General features: G+C 54.8%; 1 protein-coding gene and 1 long non-coding RNA gene across 4 annotated transcripts; one reads left to right on the top strand and one right to left on the bottom strand.

Moving 5' to 3' along the window:
• Positions 1-404: 404 nt before the first annotated feature.
• On the bottom strand, positions 405-3027 carry FOXE1 (forkhead box E1). Its single transcript, XM_070594924.1, has one exon. It carries the CDS (start codon positions 2895-2897, stop codon positions 1779-1781), a length of 1119 nt encoding a protein of 372 aa, XP_070451025.1. The 5' UTR covers positions 2898-3027; the 3' UTR covers positions 405-1778.
• A 655-nt stretch (positions 3028-3682) lies between these two features.
• Positions 3683-13584, top strand: LOC103550226 (uncharacterized). Of its 3 annotated transcripts, none has more exons than XR_011533253.1 (5): positions 3683-3912; positions 8648-8846; positions 10270-10385; positions 12157-12191; positions 12481-13584. It is a non-coding gene; the product is annotated as an uncharacterized lncRNA (long non-coding RNA). The 3 variants fall into 3 exon arrangements; XR_011533252.1 differs by having other exon boundaries at positions 3688-3912; positions 8648-9225; positions 10228-10385; XR_011533251.1 differs by having other exon boundaries at positions 3752-3912; positions 10228-10385.
• The last annotated feature ends 1655 nt before the right edge of the window (positions 13585-15239 follow it).

Below are 15239 nucleotides of genomic sequence, written 5' to 3'. Positions count from 1 at the left end.
TGTAAGTGTCAAATGCACTCCAGATTTTGAAGAATTAGTAGGAAAAAAGAGTAAATTATCCCAACAATTCTTGTATTGATTCTATGTTGAAATGACATTTTGGATAGATTGGGTTAAATACATTAGTTAACCTCACCTGTTCTTTTTATTTTATCAATGCAGCTACCAGAAAGTTTTAAATTACACATGGGGCTTGCATTATATTTCTATTGGCAAGTACTGGTGTAGACAAATACCTATCTGGACTGAATCACATTCATGTGTCTTTGTGAACAGGACAGCACAATCCCCCAAATTAAAAATAAACATTACCAATGGTTTTCATACCATCTTCTTTTTCACACCCCCCACCTTCCCTACCAAGTCAGCTAGGCAGTAGGAGGCTGAGTTTCTCACGCCAGAACTCACTTTCTCAAAGATTTTTATTAAAACACTTCATCCGAACACTCAGATTTATCTGAAAGCTGTGAACCGAGCCTCCAAAATATTTAACGCTGGAAATTTTTGCTCTAGAATCAAAACTGACAAGATTTCTTGAGAAAGGTGGAAAAGTGATTGGATTTTCTCTGATTTTGGTCAGCTTGCTGCTTAAAAGAAACAAACAGAAAGCAAACAAAGTTAAAAATCCAGTTTCTTTCTAAAGCTTACTTCACTGACCGCTCCAATTAATTCTCCTCTTTCCTTTTTGCATGGGGAGCTGCTGAGGTATGGCAGAGGGGCTGGACACACTGAAAGCCGTCAACAGGCCCCCCAGGAATCCCATCACGTCTTTCAACTTTAGTATGCCCACTGGGTCCAGGGCTGCTTGGAAAAGAAACAGTGGACAATGGACAAACGTATTTCTACCTGCCTCATTGGACAAGCGCATTTATGACCCAGCAGTCGCCCAGCAGTGATCAGCACATCATGCCCAAAAGAGTCAAGAAATTATGATATAATCGCTGCCTGGAGCTAACCCAGTGATTTTAGGTTAGATGCTCGCCATGAACTCTGTTCCAATTCCTCAGAATGGGGTTAGGCTTTGGGTGGCTATTCAGAGGCCCTGGGTGGCCCATCGAGGCTGCCAAATACGCGGGGCAGCATCCACGATGATGGGGCCCTTAAAGATCATATGGGGGTCGAGTCTTGCAGCCCTCTAGTTTAACAGATGGGAGGACTGGGGTGTGGGTTACGGGCATGGGTCACGCTCCCGAGCTGAGGCACATTCCAGACTCAGAGCCAGGTCTTTGGTTCTCAGAATCAGGGAAAACCAGAAGCAGAGAGATTTCTCCCATTAAAAAAAAAAAAAAAAAGCTACTTCTTTTGCAAACTCGGCTTCCTCACCTTGGGAAGGCAGGCCCTACTGGAGCCTTTATTGTAGTAGAGGCTAAACTGTGTACAAAGGCCAGAGTTTCCCGCAGTACAGGCAAGAGTGGAGCTATGTGGTTCCCCACAATGCAGGTCCTAGATGCTAATGTAGACACTATATTGCGCCCTTGTTAGCGCCAAGGACCCTCCCCAGAAGAGTGTCAGAAAGGAGTGTCCTTTGGTGCTTCGCCTCATTAAGGGCCCTTTGTCCCAGTTCCCAGGCCGAAGCTGCCTCTCCCCACGTCCTCCCATTTACAAAGCGGACCGGGTGTAAACGCGGTGCACCCGCAGGTTGCGCCTCTCCTGCCCACCGGGTCCCTTCCACGTGGCTCTCAATTGGGTCCTCTCTCCAGTCCTGTCCTCAGGTCTCGGGGAAACTTAGTTCGTGTGGCCAGCTGAGGTATCTATGAATTTTCCACCTTACGCTCGGCTCACATGGCGGACACGAATCGATCCACCGCGCCGGGATAGGCGGCCGCATGGCGAGCATGGTAGGCGCCTCCGCTACCGCCTCCGAGCTGCCCACCAGGATTGTAGCAGGGCCCCAGTGCTCCAAACTGGCCGGGTGATGTGCGCCCATAGAAGTCCACTGCGGTCTCGACGCCGCCACTGCTGCCACCCGCGGGGGGCGAGGCAGGCCCCCCCAACCGGCCAGCTGCCGCGAAGAGCGCGCTGCCGGCCCCTTGCGGGTACGCGCCGTCGGGGCCCGCGTAGGCGGCCGCATAGGCAGAGGCGTTGGCGGGTCGGGCCCCCGCGCAGCCGGCGGGCTGGTAGCCGGTGGTAGAGGCGGGGGCGCCGGCCGAGGCAAAGGCGCAGGAACCCGCGGGCCCCGACGGAGCGGGGCCCAGCTCCGGGCTGAGCGGCCGCTCAGGCACCAGGCCGAAGACGCGGCACGGGCCTGGCGACGCAGCGGGGTAGTAGACCGGGGGCGGCGCGGCGAGCGACGGCGGGGCGTAGCCTGCATAGACGGCGCCGGGGTAAGGCGGGCGCGCAGCGGGCATCGCGCCCGGGAAGATGGCGGCGGCGGCGGCGGCGGCGGCGGCTGCAGCGGCGGCGGCCGCCGCGTCGTGCATGTAGGCCGGGTAAGTGGAGAGGTCCGAGCGCTTGAAGCGCTTGCGGCGGCGCAGGAAGCTGCCGCTCTCGAACATGTCCTCGGCGTTGGGGTCGAGCGCCCAGTAGTTGCCCTTGCCCGGGCGGCCGGCCTCGCGCGGGATCTTGAGGAAGCAGTCGTTGAGCGTGAGGTTGTGGCGGATGCTGTTCTGCCACTTTTTGGGGTTGTCGCGGTAGAAGGGGAAGCGCTCGGTGATGAACTTGTAGATGCCGCCCAGCGTGAGGCGGCGCTCGGGCGCGTGCGCGATGGCCATGGCGATGAGCGCAATGTAGCTGTAGGGCGGCTTCCCGCGCTGCAGGGGGCGCTTGCGCCGCCGCCCGCCCGCGCCGCGCCCCGCCGCCTCCGCCGGGACCCCGGCCCCCGCCTCGCCGCGCTCCTCCTTCACGGCCGCCAGCGCCTCCGGCTGCGGCGGCGGCGGCGGCCCGCTCTCGGCCGTCATGGCGCAGCCGTCCCGCGTCCCCGGGCGTCCCCGCCGCCGCGGCTGTCGAGGGGCCGGGGCGGGTCTGGGACCTGCGGGGCCCGAGACGCGGGATCTCGGGGACAACGGGAGCTGGACCCCCGTGAGGAGAGCTCAGGGGCTCCTCGCGGGCGGGCACCGAGGGCACGGCTGCCCGGGCAGGGGCGTTCTGGAGCCTGGGCGCCCGCGGTTTACGCGCCGGCTCAGGGCCGACCGAGGCTCGGCAGTGTCCCGCCCACCGCCGGCTCCGCTCGTGCTCAGGAGCTCGAGGCCAGGCGCCCGCAGCGGCGTCGGGACCGGGACCAGGCCCCCGTCGCGGCCTGAAAGGTCCTCGGCGCGCAGGTGCCAGGCGGCCCGGAGGCGGTCCTGGGGCTGGGGCGACTGCAGCGGCTCTGGGTGCCCGGCTGGTCCGAGGAAAACCGTCGAGGTCGTGCGCGCAGAGGAGGCTGCGGCCCGAAGGCCTGGGGAGAGCGCAGTTGGTGCAGGCGTCGGACGCTCTGCTGGGGACCGCCTAGGCCGCGGCCCTGCGGCCCAGGCTGCGCAGGGCGCGGGCGGCGAGGCGCGGGCGGCGAGGTTGGGGCGCGGGCCAGGTGGGGCGGCCGGCGACCGTTCCTCTCCGCAGCGTTGGCTTCCAGCCGCCGAGACCACTGGCAAGGCGCTCCCCTGCGCACACCCGGCCGGCTCCTCCCTCCGCCCGCTTCTCCTCCTTAAAGGCGCCAGGAAGCTCGGGGCGGTGCCCGTTCCCCTCCCGCCCCTCGACTGCCCGCCCCCTGGGCCCGGGCGCGCCTCCCCAGGTAGGAGCAGCTGTGGCGGCGCAGCGGGAGCCCCACAATGTCAGAGCCAGGAGGGCACTTGGAGATCTCCCGGGCCGGCCTCCTCCGCGCGCCAACGGGGAGACTGAGGCCCCAAGAGGCCAGGGACTGTCTCGGGAGACCTCGGCGCCCGAACTCAGCGCTTCCGGACTTTTCCAGCCTCTGCCGAGGGCTGGGACCCGCAGGTGAAGGGAAGGGCTCGCTTCACTGTTTGTCGGGAGAGGGTGGGAATTGGCTGAGGGGCGCTGGGTTCTTTCGGGGTGTGGGACAGGGAAGGGAGAAGACGTTCCAGGTGACTGGCTCCCAGCATTTTTCAGGATGATTCTCAAACCCCAGTCAAGGCTGCCTGCCCGTTCCGCACGCAGTCCCTCATCTTTCAGCATTCGATTCCTAGGCCCGATGCGGGAGGTGACTTGCTATGGCCCCCCCGCGACTTCGCCGCTTCGCGGAGCTCACACCTGCGTCTCTCTAGGACTGCGCTTCCCCGCTATGTGCCCGCGGCCGCCGCTTTTCCTCTTGGGGTCCCAGGTTCCTCGACTTTACGGATGGTTTGGATCTCAAGAGTCCTTCCGTTGCCGATGTTTAGGGAAAGGCTGCATCCCACCTCCCACCATCTCTTTGGGTGACACGGGACCCCTCTCTGTGCGATGGAGAGTGGCGCACTTATGGAGAAAGAGGGTGAAGGCTAAGCTTCTGCCCTCTCGCGTAACCCCCTCCTCCAGTTCGGGCAGGCCATGGAGGGCTCCAAGTGGCCCCCCAGACTCCTGGGGCAGCAGCAGCCCCTTCCAGAGCAAGGCGTGAGGGCTGCCAGAGGTGTGTGTGTGTGTGTGCGCGCGCGCGCGCGCGCGCGGCCAACTCCCGGTGGGCGCGTTTCCCGGGGAAGGGGCGGGCGGACCCGACCCGTTTGCTTCCAGGGTGTTTGGTTTCGGAGTTCCTTTCCTGCCAGCCCCCGGAGAAGGCGGGACTCCCGCCTCGCCGAGACCGCCTGCGGCCGCAGCCCGGCTGGCCTGGGTTCGCTCTGGGCCACTCCTGGGGAGACTTCGGGCCGCTCCCTGTCCCGCGCGGAGCCTCCGTTTTCTCCTCTGTGAATTGGGGGCCGGAGGGCATGTGCGGATCTCGGGGGGCCCCTTGTGATTCCCTCCTGATTCCGGACCTTGGTGCCGACTCCGGAGGCTCCAGCCGAGACGCCGCTTCCCGCGGGGCTGTGGGTGCGGGGCGCGGCGGAGCGAGGCGCCCAGGCGCGGGCGGCTCGGCCTGCGGGGGTTTAGTTGCACTCTTCGTGGCGGTGGGCGGGGGCCAAGCTTTGGGCAAACTGCCTTCGGAAGAGAGGGGCGAGGAGCCCAGGTCCTCGCTCCGCCGATCCGAGGTGGAAGGAGTCGCATCGTTCGCATGCCGACCTTCCTCAGCGGAGGGGTGCTCGGACGGCTGGAGAGGGGCTTTTCAGTCGCTCTGCAAAACTCCCAGCTTCCTTCTTCCGAAGTAACGAAGATGCGAATATCCAGGGTTCATCCTCTTATGTTTTTCAAAAGGGAAAAAATTAAGTTAAAAATTTTTATTTTAATCGGATTACATCATAGTAATCTTTTAATACGGAGTTCTGTGGTTCTCTGTATTTCTAAGATTCTGAGATTAGATTTCCAAATTTTAAATTTTGGACCATTATCCTAACGTGATTGCATAAATTAAAGAACGTGGTTTTGTAATTCTAAGATTCCATGACCAGAAGTCTAAATTCTTTAACTGTAATTATATTCCTATGACTTTAAGCTTCTGGTCAAAGTGTAAAAGCGTATTTCTCATATTTTAAGATACTAGGACTAAGATTTTGCGCCTGAAAATATGATGCCACTACTGGAAGCTGTAGCTTCTCTAGTTTTTAGATCTTTTTGCAGCTCTGAGGTATATATTACTTAATTTGAATTCTTGTCCTGAAATGACCGATCGGAAGATTTGGGTTCTATAAATCCACAAATGTCCTCTTAAATCCAAAATGCTAGTACTGAAACCACTATTCTGTAACTCAAAGAATCTAATTCTAATAATCCTTATGATATTCGTGAGCATACGCTTGAATGCTATATGTCTCTACTTTTAAGCTCCAGTGACTATGGTCAGAAGCCTCCGTGTCTCAGGAGTCCTTGATCCTCAGTGTTTGTGTCTGTGGGCCCCTTCTTCTAGCATCCCCATTCCTCCTTCCAACTTTGCTGCTGCCGAACTACTCCTGTGCACCAGACCAAGCGTTAGCATCCTGAGATTAGAATTTCTGACATCAGGATTCTGACATGTTCACGAACAAAGGATCCTAAAGATTGTATCCCATAAATACTTTGTTCTAATAATACATTTCAAAATTCTGTACTTTGAAGATTCTATGAAGCCACGATGTAAAATCTGAATCAAACAATCTAATGAGTGAACTGAGATGGTTTACCCGTTTGGATCAAAACTCTACAGAAAGATCCCCTGGGTACCAGGGCATTTCCTCACTTTTCTCTGGTTGTCTTCCCCTCTTCTCTGGCATGGTGCTCCCTAAAGTTTGTAAGGGTAACAGACCCCATTGAGAGCCATTTGAAAGCTACCCAGTGGGTTCCAGCCCCTTGGAAATCATTCTCCCAAAGTCCAGCAGGGGTGGTTGGTGACAGGGGCGGGTGCTTGGGTGATTTCCATCTGCTTTGCGCCTGCCTTCAGCCAGCATGTCTCCCCTTTGGAAAAACCTACACCCCCCCCCCCCCCAAGGCTATTTTACATGCTCTTTTCGGGGGAGGGCAGGAGTGCTGGCGATCTGTGGAAGACGCCTGCAACTCTTCCCAGCAGCTGCTTTCCCGAGTTCTGAAGTTTTGTAAATATAAAGGAAGGGATCTAAGGAGTCAAGGAAAACTCCTCCGTATGCCTTGACCCAGATGCCCCTTCATGCAGAGGCAGAAGTAGCCAGTGCTTCTCCTGAAGGGAATGTTGGAGATTCGAGCTGGAAGGAAACTAGGCCCGGATTGCAGAAGCGATCTGTTTAAAGTCTTGCCGAGGGGGCATAGCGCTGAGAGGGAACTCAGGTCTTCCGGCTCCTTACCTCCTGGCCCGCACCCTCTCTGTCTTTTCCAGAGTTCTCCCTTGTGCTTAAAGGCCTGACCTGGGCCACTCACCTTACCTAGTGACAATGGAAACTGCAGGCCCCATTCTTGCAAATCAGATCCAAGACTCCCGGTGCAGGGGGAACATAGTGACCTCTGTCTAGGTTACTCTGGGACAGTCAGTCTGGGTCAGTGGACTGGATGGCTTCAGAGAGCATCAGAGCAAGACACTGCCACAAAGGGGTCCCGTGTCACACAGCCCTGCCCACACTGCAGCAGCGCACTGGAGCAGGGGCTCCGAGTCCAGCGGGCTCATTATCCACCCAACGGCCTCGAACCCTCCGCTACCCTTCTTAGGCCTCAGTTTCCTCATCTGTGAAGTGGGGGATCCTCTATCTGTCATCCCTCTTCCAGGGAGTCGAGAGGATGGAGTGGGGCCCGTAGTCGTTCTCTTCGACTTTTAAATTGTGTTCAGGGCGGAGCGTGGACGTGGGGAAAATTCAAGTCCTTGCACCCGTGGGCCGCGATGGGATGCCTCCCTCGAAGACGTAGCGGTTTGTTAGAGTTCTTCCGCGGTCGAACAAGGGGTTTCCAGGCTCCCAGGCCCGCGCCGTGCGGCTTCTTTTGCTCCTTTTGCTCTTCAGCGCGGCACGGGGACCCCCGGAGCTCGGTCGGGGCAACCTGGCTTCGAGGGCTTTCTTGCCATGGGTTCACTTAAACGCCCTGAACGGAGCGTGACCATCACCACGCGGACCGGACGGAGAAACCGGGGCCGAGAGGGACGCCTTCGGTCTCCCGCCACCCCACCGCTAGCCTCTTGGCTCACCTCGAGGAAGAAGCGTTTCCCTGTCGCGTTTTCCCGTCCCAGTCCCAACCCTCCCGCGAGTCCCCGCGGCGGGGAGCTCGGGAGCCGGTGGGGACATCCAGGAGCTCCGCGGCGGCGGCGGCGGCGAAAGGGGAGCAGCTCGGAGCCGGGACCGAGCCTGAGCCAGGGCCTCGGCCTGGCCCCCACCCCCAGTCTAGCGCACCCACGCTTTCTCGGGAGCTCAGCGAGCGTGCGAGTCCAGGACCGGGAGCCCGAGGCGTGATCCTCGTTTCCTGAGACGGAGGCGGGCCGGGCGGCGGGAGCGGGCTGAACTCTCGGGGGAAGCCGCGGCCGGGGGAGGCGGGCGAGCAGGCGCAGTCGGTTAGGCTCAGGCGTGGGCGCAGCAGCAGCCCTCTGGGATCGTGGGCGTCCGGGTTTCCCGGGCTGGGTCCGAGCTCTGCGCGTGGCCCTGGGACTGCGAGAAGCCGGGATGTGCACGGAAGCTTGTGGATGTTCATTTCAGGTCATCGAGTTCGTGGTTTGCACGCCCATCTCAACAGGGCCGAGGATTACGCCCCTTTCCCCCTCAGAGGGGAAACGCACGAGACTGGATTCTAGTTCAGCCACCTGAGGCACAGGAAGAGACCCTGACTTGTCCCCCTCCCCAGGCCAGCCTCGCTCGGAGCCCAGGCCTCTGATTCCGATCCCTGACGCCTCCTCGCCCCGCAGCTCCGTCCCGGCGCACCCGGCAGGGGCGCAGGGTGGTGATGGGGGAATGGCTAGAGCTTGGCACGGTGCCTCAGCCGGTCCCCTGACGACGACCCTAGCCCAGCTGGCTGGTTGCTCAGCGCCCGATGCCGAGGCCGGCGATGGCGCTGGGAGCTGGAAAACACTTCTCGCCGCCGTCCCCGCCCCGCCGCAGGCGCAGGCGGCCCAGCTCTCCTCTGGCCTTTTTCCTTCGGGCTTTTCTGGGTCTCTTTCTCTGTCTTGGGTCCTAGGAGTGTCTCTCTTGGTCTCACTGACCGTCTTTTGGCCTCTGTGTACCAATAGGACTGCACGTGTCCTTCCTCCCTTTCTGGGATGATCTCCCCAGAGTCCCTCCCGCCGACAGCCCGCCGCGGGATGTGAGGGAACGGCACCCTCCAGCTAGGGCCCGGCTACCCTACCAGCCTCTTCCCTCCTGGAGGATGGAGTGGACAGTGGTAAGGCCAGGAGAGACAGACGTCGACCCAGGACGATGCTGGAGCAGGTGGGAGTCGTGATCCCCCGCCTTTCTGCGCAAGCGCCTCTCAGGGCCCTCCGCTCCCTCTGCTCTGCGGAGCCTGGCCCTGGGAGGGGACCCAGGTTTCCGCTGTGCCGGCCTTCGGCCTTCGGGACACGTTGAAGGCTCCAAACAGTCCTTGCCAGCAGGGTTTTCCTGCTGTCTGTCTCCGTACAAACGGGGCCACTTTGCTGATCAGACGGGCCGCATGGCTCCCCGTCACGCATCGGCGAGGTGGGGCGCACTTTCCCTGGGCGGCAGTTCAGGGCCCTCTCTGTACAGTGCAGACGCCCCCACCCCTCCCTACTGCCCTGGTCTTCCCTGCGCCCGGCTCCGGAGGACTCCCCGCCAAGCCATCTGTTCCAGCGTAAGTTTATGTCCTCAGCCCGGAAAAGATGCCCCTCCCGGCCCAGCTCAAGTGTCTTCTCTTCTGGGCTGTCCTCTCTGACCGGCCTGAGGAGGTCACACACTCCATCCTCGGGCCTGCCCCAACATGTTGGGATTTTGGCATTTGTCACACGTTTTGTGGTGTAAATTATTTGGTTATATGACTGTCCCTCTTCTTCTCTGGGAGCTCCTTGGTGGCAGGAAGTGTCGCTTTCTGTCATCAGCACAGGGCCTGGCACAAGGCACAATGTGGCCCTGCTGTGAGAGGCAGCTGCTTAGAGTCACCCACTCCCGGGTCTGTTTCAGTCTCTGCCTCTTCCTAGCTGAGTGACCTTTGGCTGCTTAGCCACCCGGAGCCTCAACTTTTCAATCTATAAAATGGGAATGATACTAATGTCATAAGAGAGTTGAAGGTTAGTAATATTAACTGCAGACACACACGTACGTCTTCTATGTGCATATTCTTCAGTCCTGAAGCTGTCCATGTGCTCACCACTCGGTGGGGTGAGACTCCAGGGGCCATGGGGCTGCTTAGGGCACTGAGCTTGCTCTCCTGATGTGGGTTTGGACATAATCCAGGAGTAGGGAAGAGGTGAGAGACTAGTGCTGGAGTCTCTTCACGGGGCCTCACCCTGGGTGGGTGGTATATGTGGCTTTCTGTCTTCTCTGAGCCCTGGCCAGGCCAAACTGGCCCCAGGTGGTAGGACCAAAGGGATTGTGGGAATTTAGTTCTGGGTCGGTGGAATAACGCCATGCCATCACCGTTGTGAAGCCTGGATGTGTGCAAGGGTTGTGGGGATGGAGAGAAGTGAGAGGGAGGAGAGGAAAGAGCTCTCAGGGAATCTGCCGTGAGGGGTGGGTACCTCGGTAGTCCCCAGCTCTCTGACCACAGCTCTCCCTTACTGGCCTAGTTTATGTAAAGCAGGGGCCCAGTAATTAACTATTGAAGGAACCATATTAACGCCCTCTGATGCCTCTGCAGGCTCCCGTCACTTCCTTTTTCAAAGATCTAACTCTCCCATAGACCACTGACTATTTCCTGTATCTGGTTAGTGGAACTGCCTCTGATTTTGGGGGCATTTGCTGGCCAGAGATGATTGACATCGGCTTTACCTGATGAATGACTAAGACCAAGCTCAGGTAAGCAGCTTCGCCTCCTTCTCCGGGTTTGCTTTGCTGCTCGCCTCCTCCTCCCTTGGGAACTGAGTTTCCAGAATCTGTCATTTATGGTATTGATAGAACCTAACCAGACTAACAGTGATGGAAGATTTCCACCAAGGGTCCTTCACAACCGCCCCCCACCCCGGCTCTGTTCAGCACTTTATCAGTGACTTAGAAGAAGACACAGAAGACAGGCTGGTTGGGCTTGTGACTGACCACACTGAGGTGCTGATGCTGGTGGCTGACAGACGCAAGACTCAGAATAATCGCCAGCTTGGGAGACTCAGCCAAAACCAACAAGGAGACATTTAAAAAACTGTTATGAAAACATCATAACATTACAGGAGACAAAACAGGAAAAAAAAAAGTCAGCCATACGCCAATTACCTATCATTCATCTATTGGGCTTTCTGTGTTCTATTTTTTTTCTCCTTTGTGTTCTTACACATTTATATGTCTGTTTACATAGGTATAACTGTTCTGTCGACTCGTACACAGGGCATTTGCATTATTCTGTATACATAACTACAGGGTGCTCCTTACTTCCTATTTTTCATCTGTAATTGTGAATGAAATGGTCTGGTATTGGTTTAACTCTTTCATGGTAGCTGGGCAATTAGGTAACTTCCAATATCTTTGATCTGGGTGATGCTGCTCTGAGTGTGTTTGTATAAAGAGCTTTTTATTTCTTTTGAAATATCCTTAAGACAAAGCCCTAAGAATGAGATTTACGGGGCTGCAAACATTTTTATGGTTCTTTCTTTGTGTTTTTTTTGCAGGGAAAGATTTGCCTTGAGCTAACATCTATTGCCAATCTTCCTGGGGTTTTTTGGTTTGTTTTTCTTTTCCTCCCCAAAGCCCCAGTGAATGGTTATATATCCTAGTTGTAAGTTCTTCTAATTCTTTTTTATTTATTTATTTACTTATTTTTGAGGAAGATTAGCCCTGAGCTAACATCTACTGCCAATCCTCCTCTTTTTGCTGAGGAAGACTGGCCCTGAGCTAACATCCAGGCCCATCTTCCTCTACTTTATATGTGGGACGCCTACGACAGCATGGCCTTGCCAAGCTGCTCCATGTCTACAGCCAGGATCTGAACCGGCGAACCCTGGGCTGCCAAAGCGGAATGCGCGCACTTAACCACTGCACCACGGGGCAGGCCCCCTTCTAGTTCTTTTTAGTGAGCCACCACCACAGCATGGCAACTGACAGACAGGGGGTGTGGTTCTGTGACCAGAAAACGAACCTGGGCCGCTGAAGCAGTGAGCTCTGAACTTTACCCACTAGGCTGTCAGAGCTGGCCCTATGCTTGTTAATATAGTGCTACCAAGTTGTTTCCAAAGACATCTTGCAATGCACCATAATCAAGATAATTAACATATCTATCACCCCTAAAAGTTTCTCATACCTCTTGTGATTGATCCCCCCCACAGTCCATAGGCAATCACTGATCTACTTATGTCAGTATAAACTAGTTTGCATTTTATACAATTTTATATAAATGGAATAATATAGTGTATAGTTTTTCATCTGACTGCTTTCACTCAGCATAGCTGTTTTGTTGCTCATCCATGTTGTGATAGCAATAGTCAGTTTCTCTTTTTGCTAAGTAGCATTGCGTTATATGGATGCATCGCAGTTGTCCATTCACTTGGTGGACATTTGGGTTGTTTCATTTTGGCTATTTGCAAAGCTGCTATGAAGAGTTGTGGACAAGCCTTTTGTGGACATATGTTTTCCTTTCTCTTAGGTACACACCTAAGAGAGGACTGTCTGGGTCAGATGGTAAGTGTATGTTTAAATTTTTAAGAAACTGCCAAACTGTTTTCACAAGGTAGCTGTATTTCTTTCATTTCCACTAACAGTCCATGAGCGTTCCAATTGCTCTACCTCCTCACCAACACTTGATGGGTTCAGTCTAATTTTACCCTTTTTAGTGAGTGTATAGTGGTCACTCACTGTGGCTTTAATTTGCATTTCCCTCATGACTAATAATATATTTGTTATCTATTGTTGTATAACATATCACCCCAAAATTAGTGGCTTAAAATAACCAACATTTATTATCCCACAGTCTCTAAGCGTCAGGAATCCGAGTGGAGCTTAGCCGGTGTGGCTGGCAGCATTGGCCCATCCGAGCTTGAGGCCGCTTTGGAGTAGTGCTGGATACGGGAAAACTGGAGAGAAGAAGGAAGAAAAGAGCAGAGGGCTGGAAAAGGGGACAGAAGGAAAAATGAGTTAAGGGACTGGAAAGAATCAGTGTTCGGAAGAAGGCAGTTGTTGCTAAACCACTTTTCAGGCTGTACTTCTGCTGGACGGAGGAGCTTCAATCGTCTTGATCAACGTGCCTGTATCAGGCTTTGAACAGGAGCTATAGATATGTTAGTTCATTTACTCAATCCTGCAACAGTCCCACCTTCCAGATTTAGAAACTGAGATCTGAAAAGTTAAGTAAGACTTGGCCAAGGCCATATACCCGAGATGGATTTCCTCCCCCAGAACCTGTGACCTTTCACGGTGGTACCCGAGTATATTCCTGTGTTACTCTGCTTCCGACTCTGCCTCACAGCATCCTTTGCCTCCTGGGTCCGTGAGACCTCTTCTAGGAAGTTCTAGTGGACAGTAAGAAAGACAGATCCTCTGGTCTCCCTGGTCTCTAGTTATGGCAGCCTGCGTTCTCTTTGAAGACTGAGCTGTGTTACGGAACTCCCTCCTCCCCCGACTCTAACAGGCTTAGTGCCTCAATCAGTGAAAGGACAGTAGGTCTCTGCTTCTGGCCGCCTCCGTGAATGATTTCTGCCCTGTAGTGGAAGAGTCACTGGTGGCTCTGCCCGAGATGTCCTCTACCTGGTCAGCATCCTCTGATGTAACACCCCTAGACACAGTGAATCTTGGATATGAAGCTGCTTCGAGTTTGAGCTTCACGTAGTGAATGGTTTGGGCAGGTCCACTGTCCCTCCAGCCTCAGTTCCTTCAGCTGTTGAACTGAGGGGGAAGAGGTGGCTGAATTAGTGGTTCTTTCTCCACGGAAGTGAAGCCTGCGAAGTATGCTCCGGTCCGTAGGAGCTCTAGGCATTGTCTATGGATTAAATAGTTTGTCCGTCTTGCGTATATACACGTGACTACATTTCAAATGTGTGTAAAGCTGTGTGAGAAATAAAATGCAAATTCATTTAAAGATGTTACTGAAGCTTTGGTCATTTTTTGGACATAAAATTTCTCAATGTTTACTAAAAAGTATATATGTGCCATACATGTATGTGTGCGTATTGCAAGAACTGTGGAATTTATAGCTGTTCAAAAAGTATCCTCACACTCAAAATGATTGACAAGCACTAAGAGATTCCCCACAGCCTCTCTAGCATAATGGAGTAATGTAAAAATATTTAACAGCCAGTATGTTGTTCAATGAGTATGAAGCGACAGTAATACAAGATGAATGGGTTGTAGTGACCTGCTGGAGGACATAGTGCCTGAGGTTAACAGTACAGTGTTGTGCACTTAAAAATTTGTTGAGAGGGTGGATCTCATGTTAAATGTCCTTACCACACACGCATAGAAAGCAAAGGGGCACAAGGAAACTTTTGCAGGTGTTAGATATGTATATTACCTTGGTTGTGGTGATGGTATCACCAGTGTATGCCTACGTCCAATTCCTCAAATGTATGCAGCTTTAAAAACATCTGTTATGCCTCAATAAAGCTTAAAAAAACCCAAACAGTACGGCAGGGGTATGGACCAATCAGAATATATGCACTGGGGGGCTGAGTGGTTAAGTTGTTGTGCTCCGCTTCAGAGGCCCAGCGTTTCACCAGTTCGAATCCTGGGGCGGACATGGCATTGCTCATCAGGCCACGCTGAGGTGGCGTCCCACATGCGACAACTAGAAGGACCCACAACTAAAAAAAAAAAAGTATACACTGGAACAGGGACCCAGTTGGAATGGAAACCTGCTAGGACAGCACTCCCTCCCTGCTGTGCCAGGCTTTAACCCTTTAGTTGCAGGATCTTGGGGCCTTCTATGGAGTCCTGGGCAAGGGTTGAGACCATCGGCACAGCTAGGGGCGTGGTGGGGTGGGGGTGGGGACTTACCCAGTGGCTGTTTATCTACCGGCGTGACAGTGAGTATCTCAGCATCTCAACGTTCAGAGATTGTGGGTGGGTTATCCTCCAGCTGCTGCCCGGAGATGGCATGTGACGCCTGGGCATGGGCGTGGACTCTGGCCTCCTGCACAGCTGACTCTCCATGGCCACAAGCCCACCTGGCCTCAGTGCACTGCACCCTTCTGTCCCAAATTTGACTTTAAAATGCTGCACTTGCCAGGCAGTTTTCCATCCAGGTGGTAAAGCTGGTTTTGGTTGAATGAGTTCATCTCCTCCCTGCGTGGGTACCAGGGAGCCGTGTAAAGGAAAGGAGGCCAAATTTGGGGTCAGGAGAAGGTTCCGGGTTCACATCTTAGCTCTGCTGCTTTTCCCCTATAAGGCCCCTGGGCAAGCCACTTCGTCCCTGTGACTTCAGCTTTGTGCTTAGTAAATGGGATAGTGACGGCTGTCTTGTCCCCCTTGCAGGGCTGTACTGAGGCTTAAATGAGGGAAAGGAGGGGAAGTGCTTTGTACGCTGTGAAGTACTGTGCACGCATGAGCGAGTGTCTGTTCCGTAGACTGGAGGGTCTGACTGTTGGGAATGCTGCTTGTCTGCTTCTGATTGAATGGGGAGTTACAGTTCCACTTATTAGAAGTTCCCTGACTGTCCTCCAATGTGACCATAATATAACTTCAGCTTTTTAGAGGGGGAGGGTGGGCTGCAGACAATGTGATCTTTCTTTTCCCTTA

Source organism: Equus przewalskii, chromosome 26, assembly GCF_037783145.1.
Source record: "Equus przewalskii isolate Varuska chromosome 26, EquPr2, whole genome shotgun sequence".
Taxonomy (NCBI): domain Eukaryota; kingdom Metazoa; phylum Chordata; class Mammalia; order Perissodactyla; family Equidae; genus Equus; species Equus przewalskii.
This window is presented reverse-complemented; position numbering and strand designations above follow the sequence as displayed.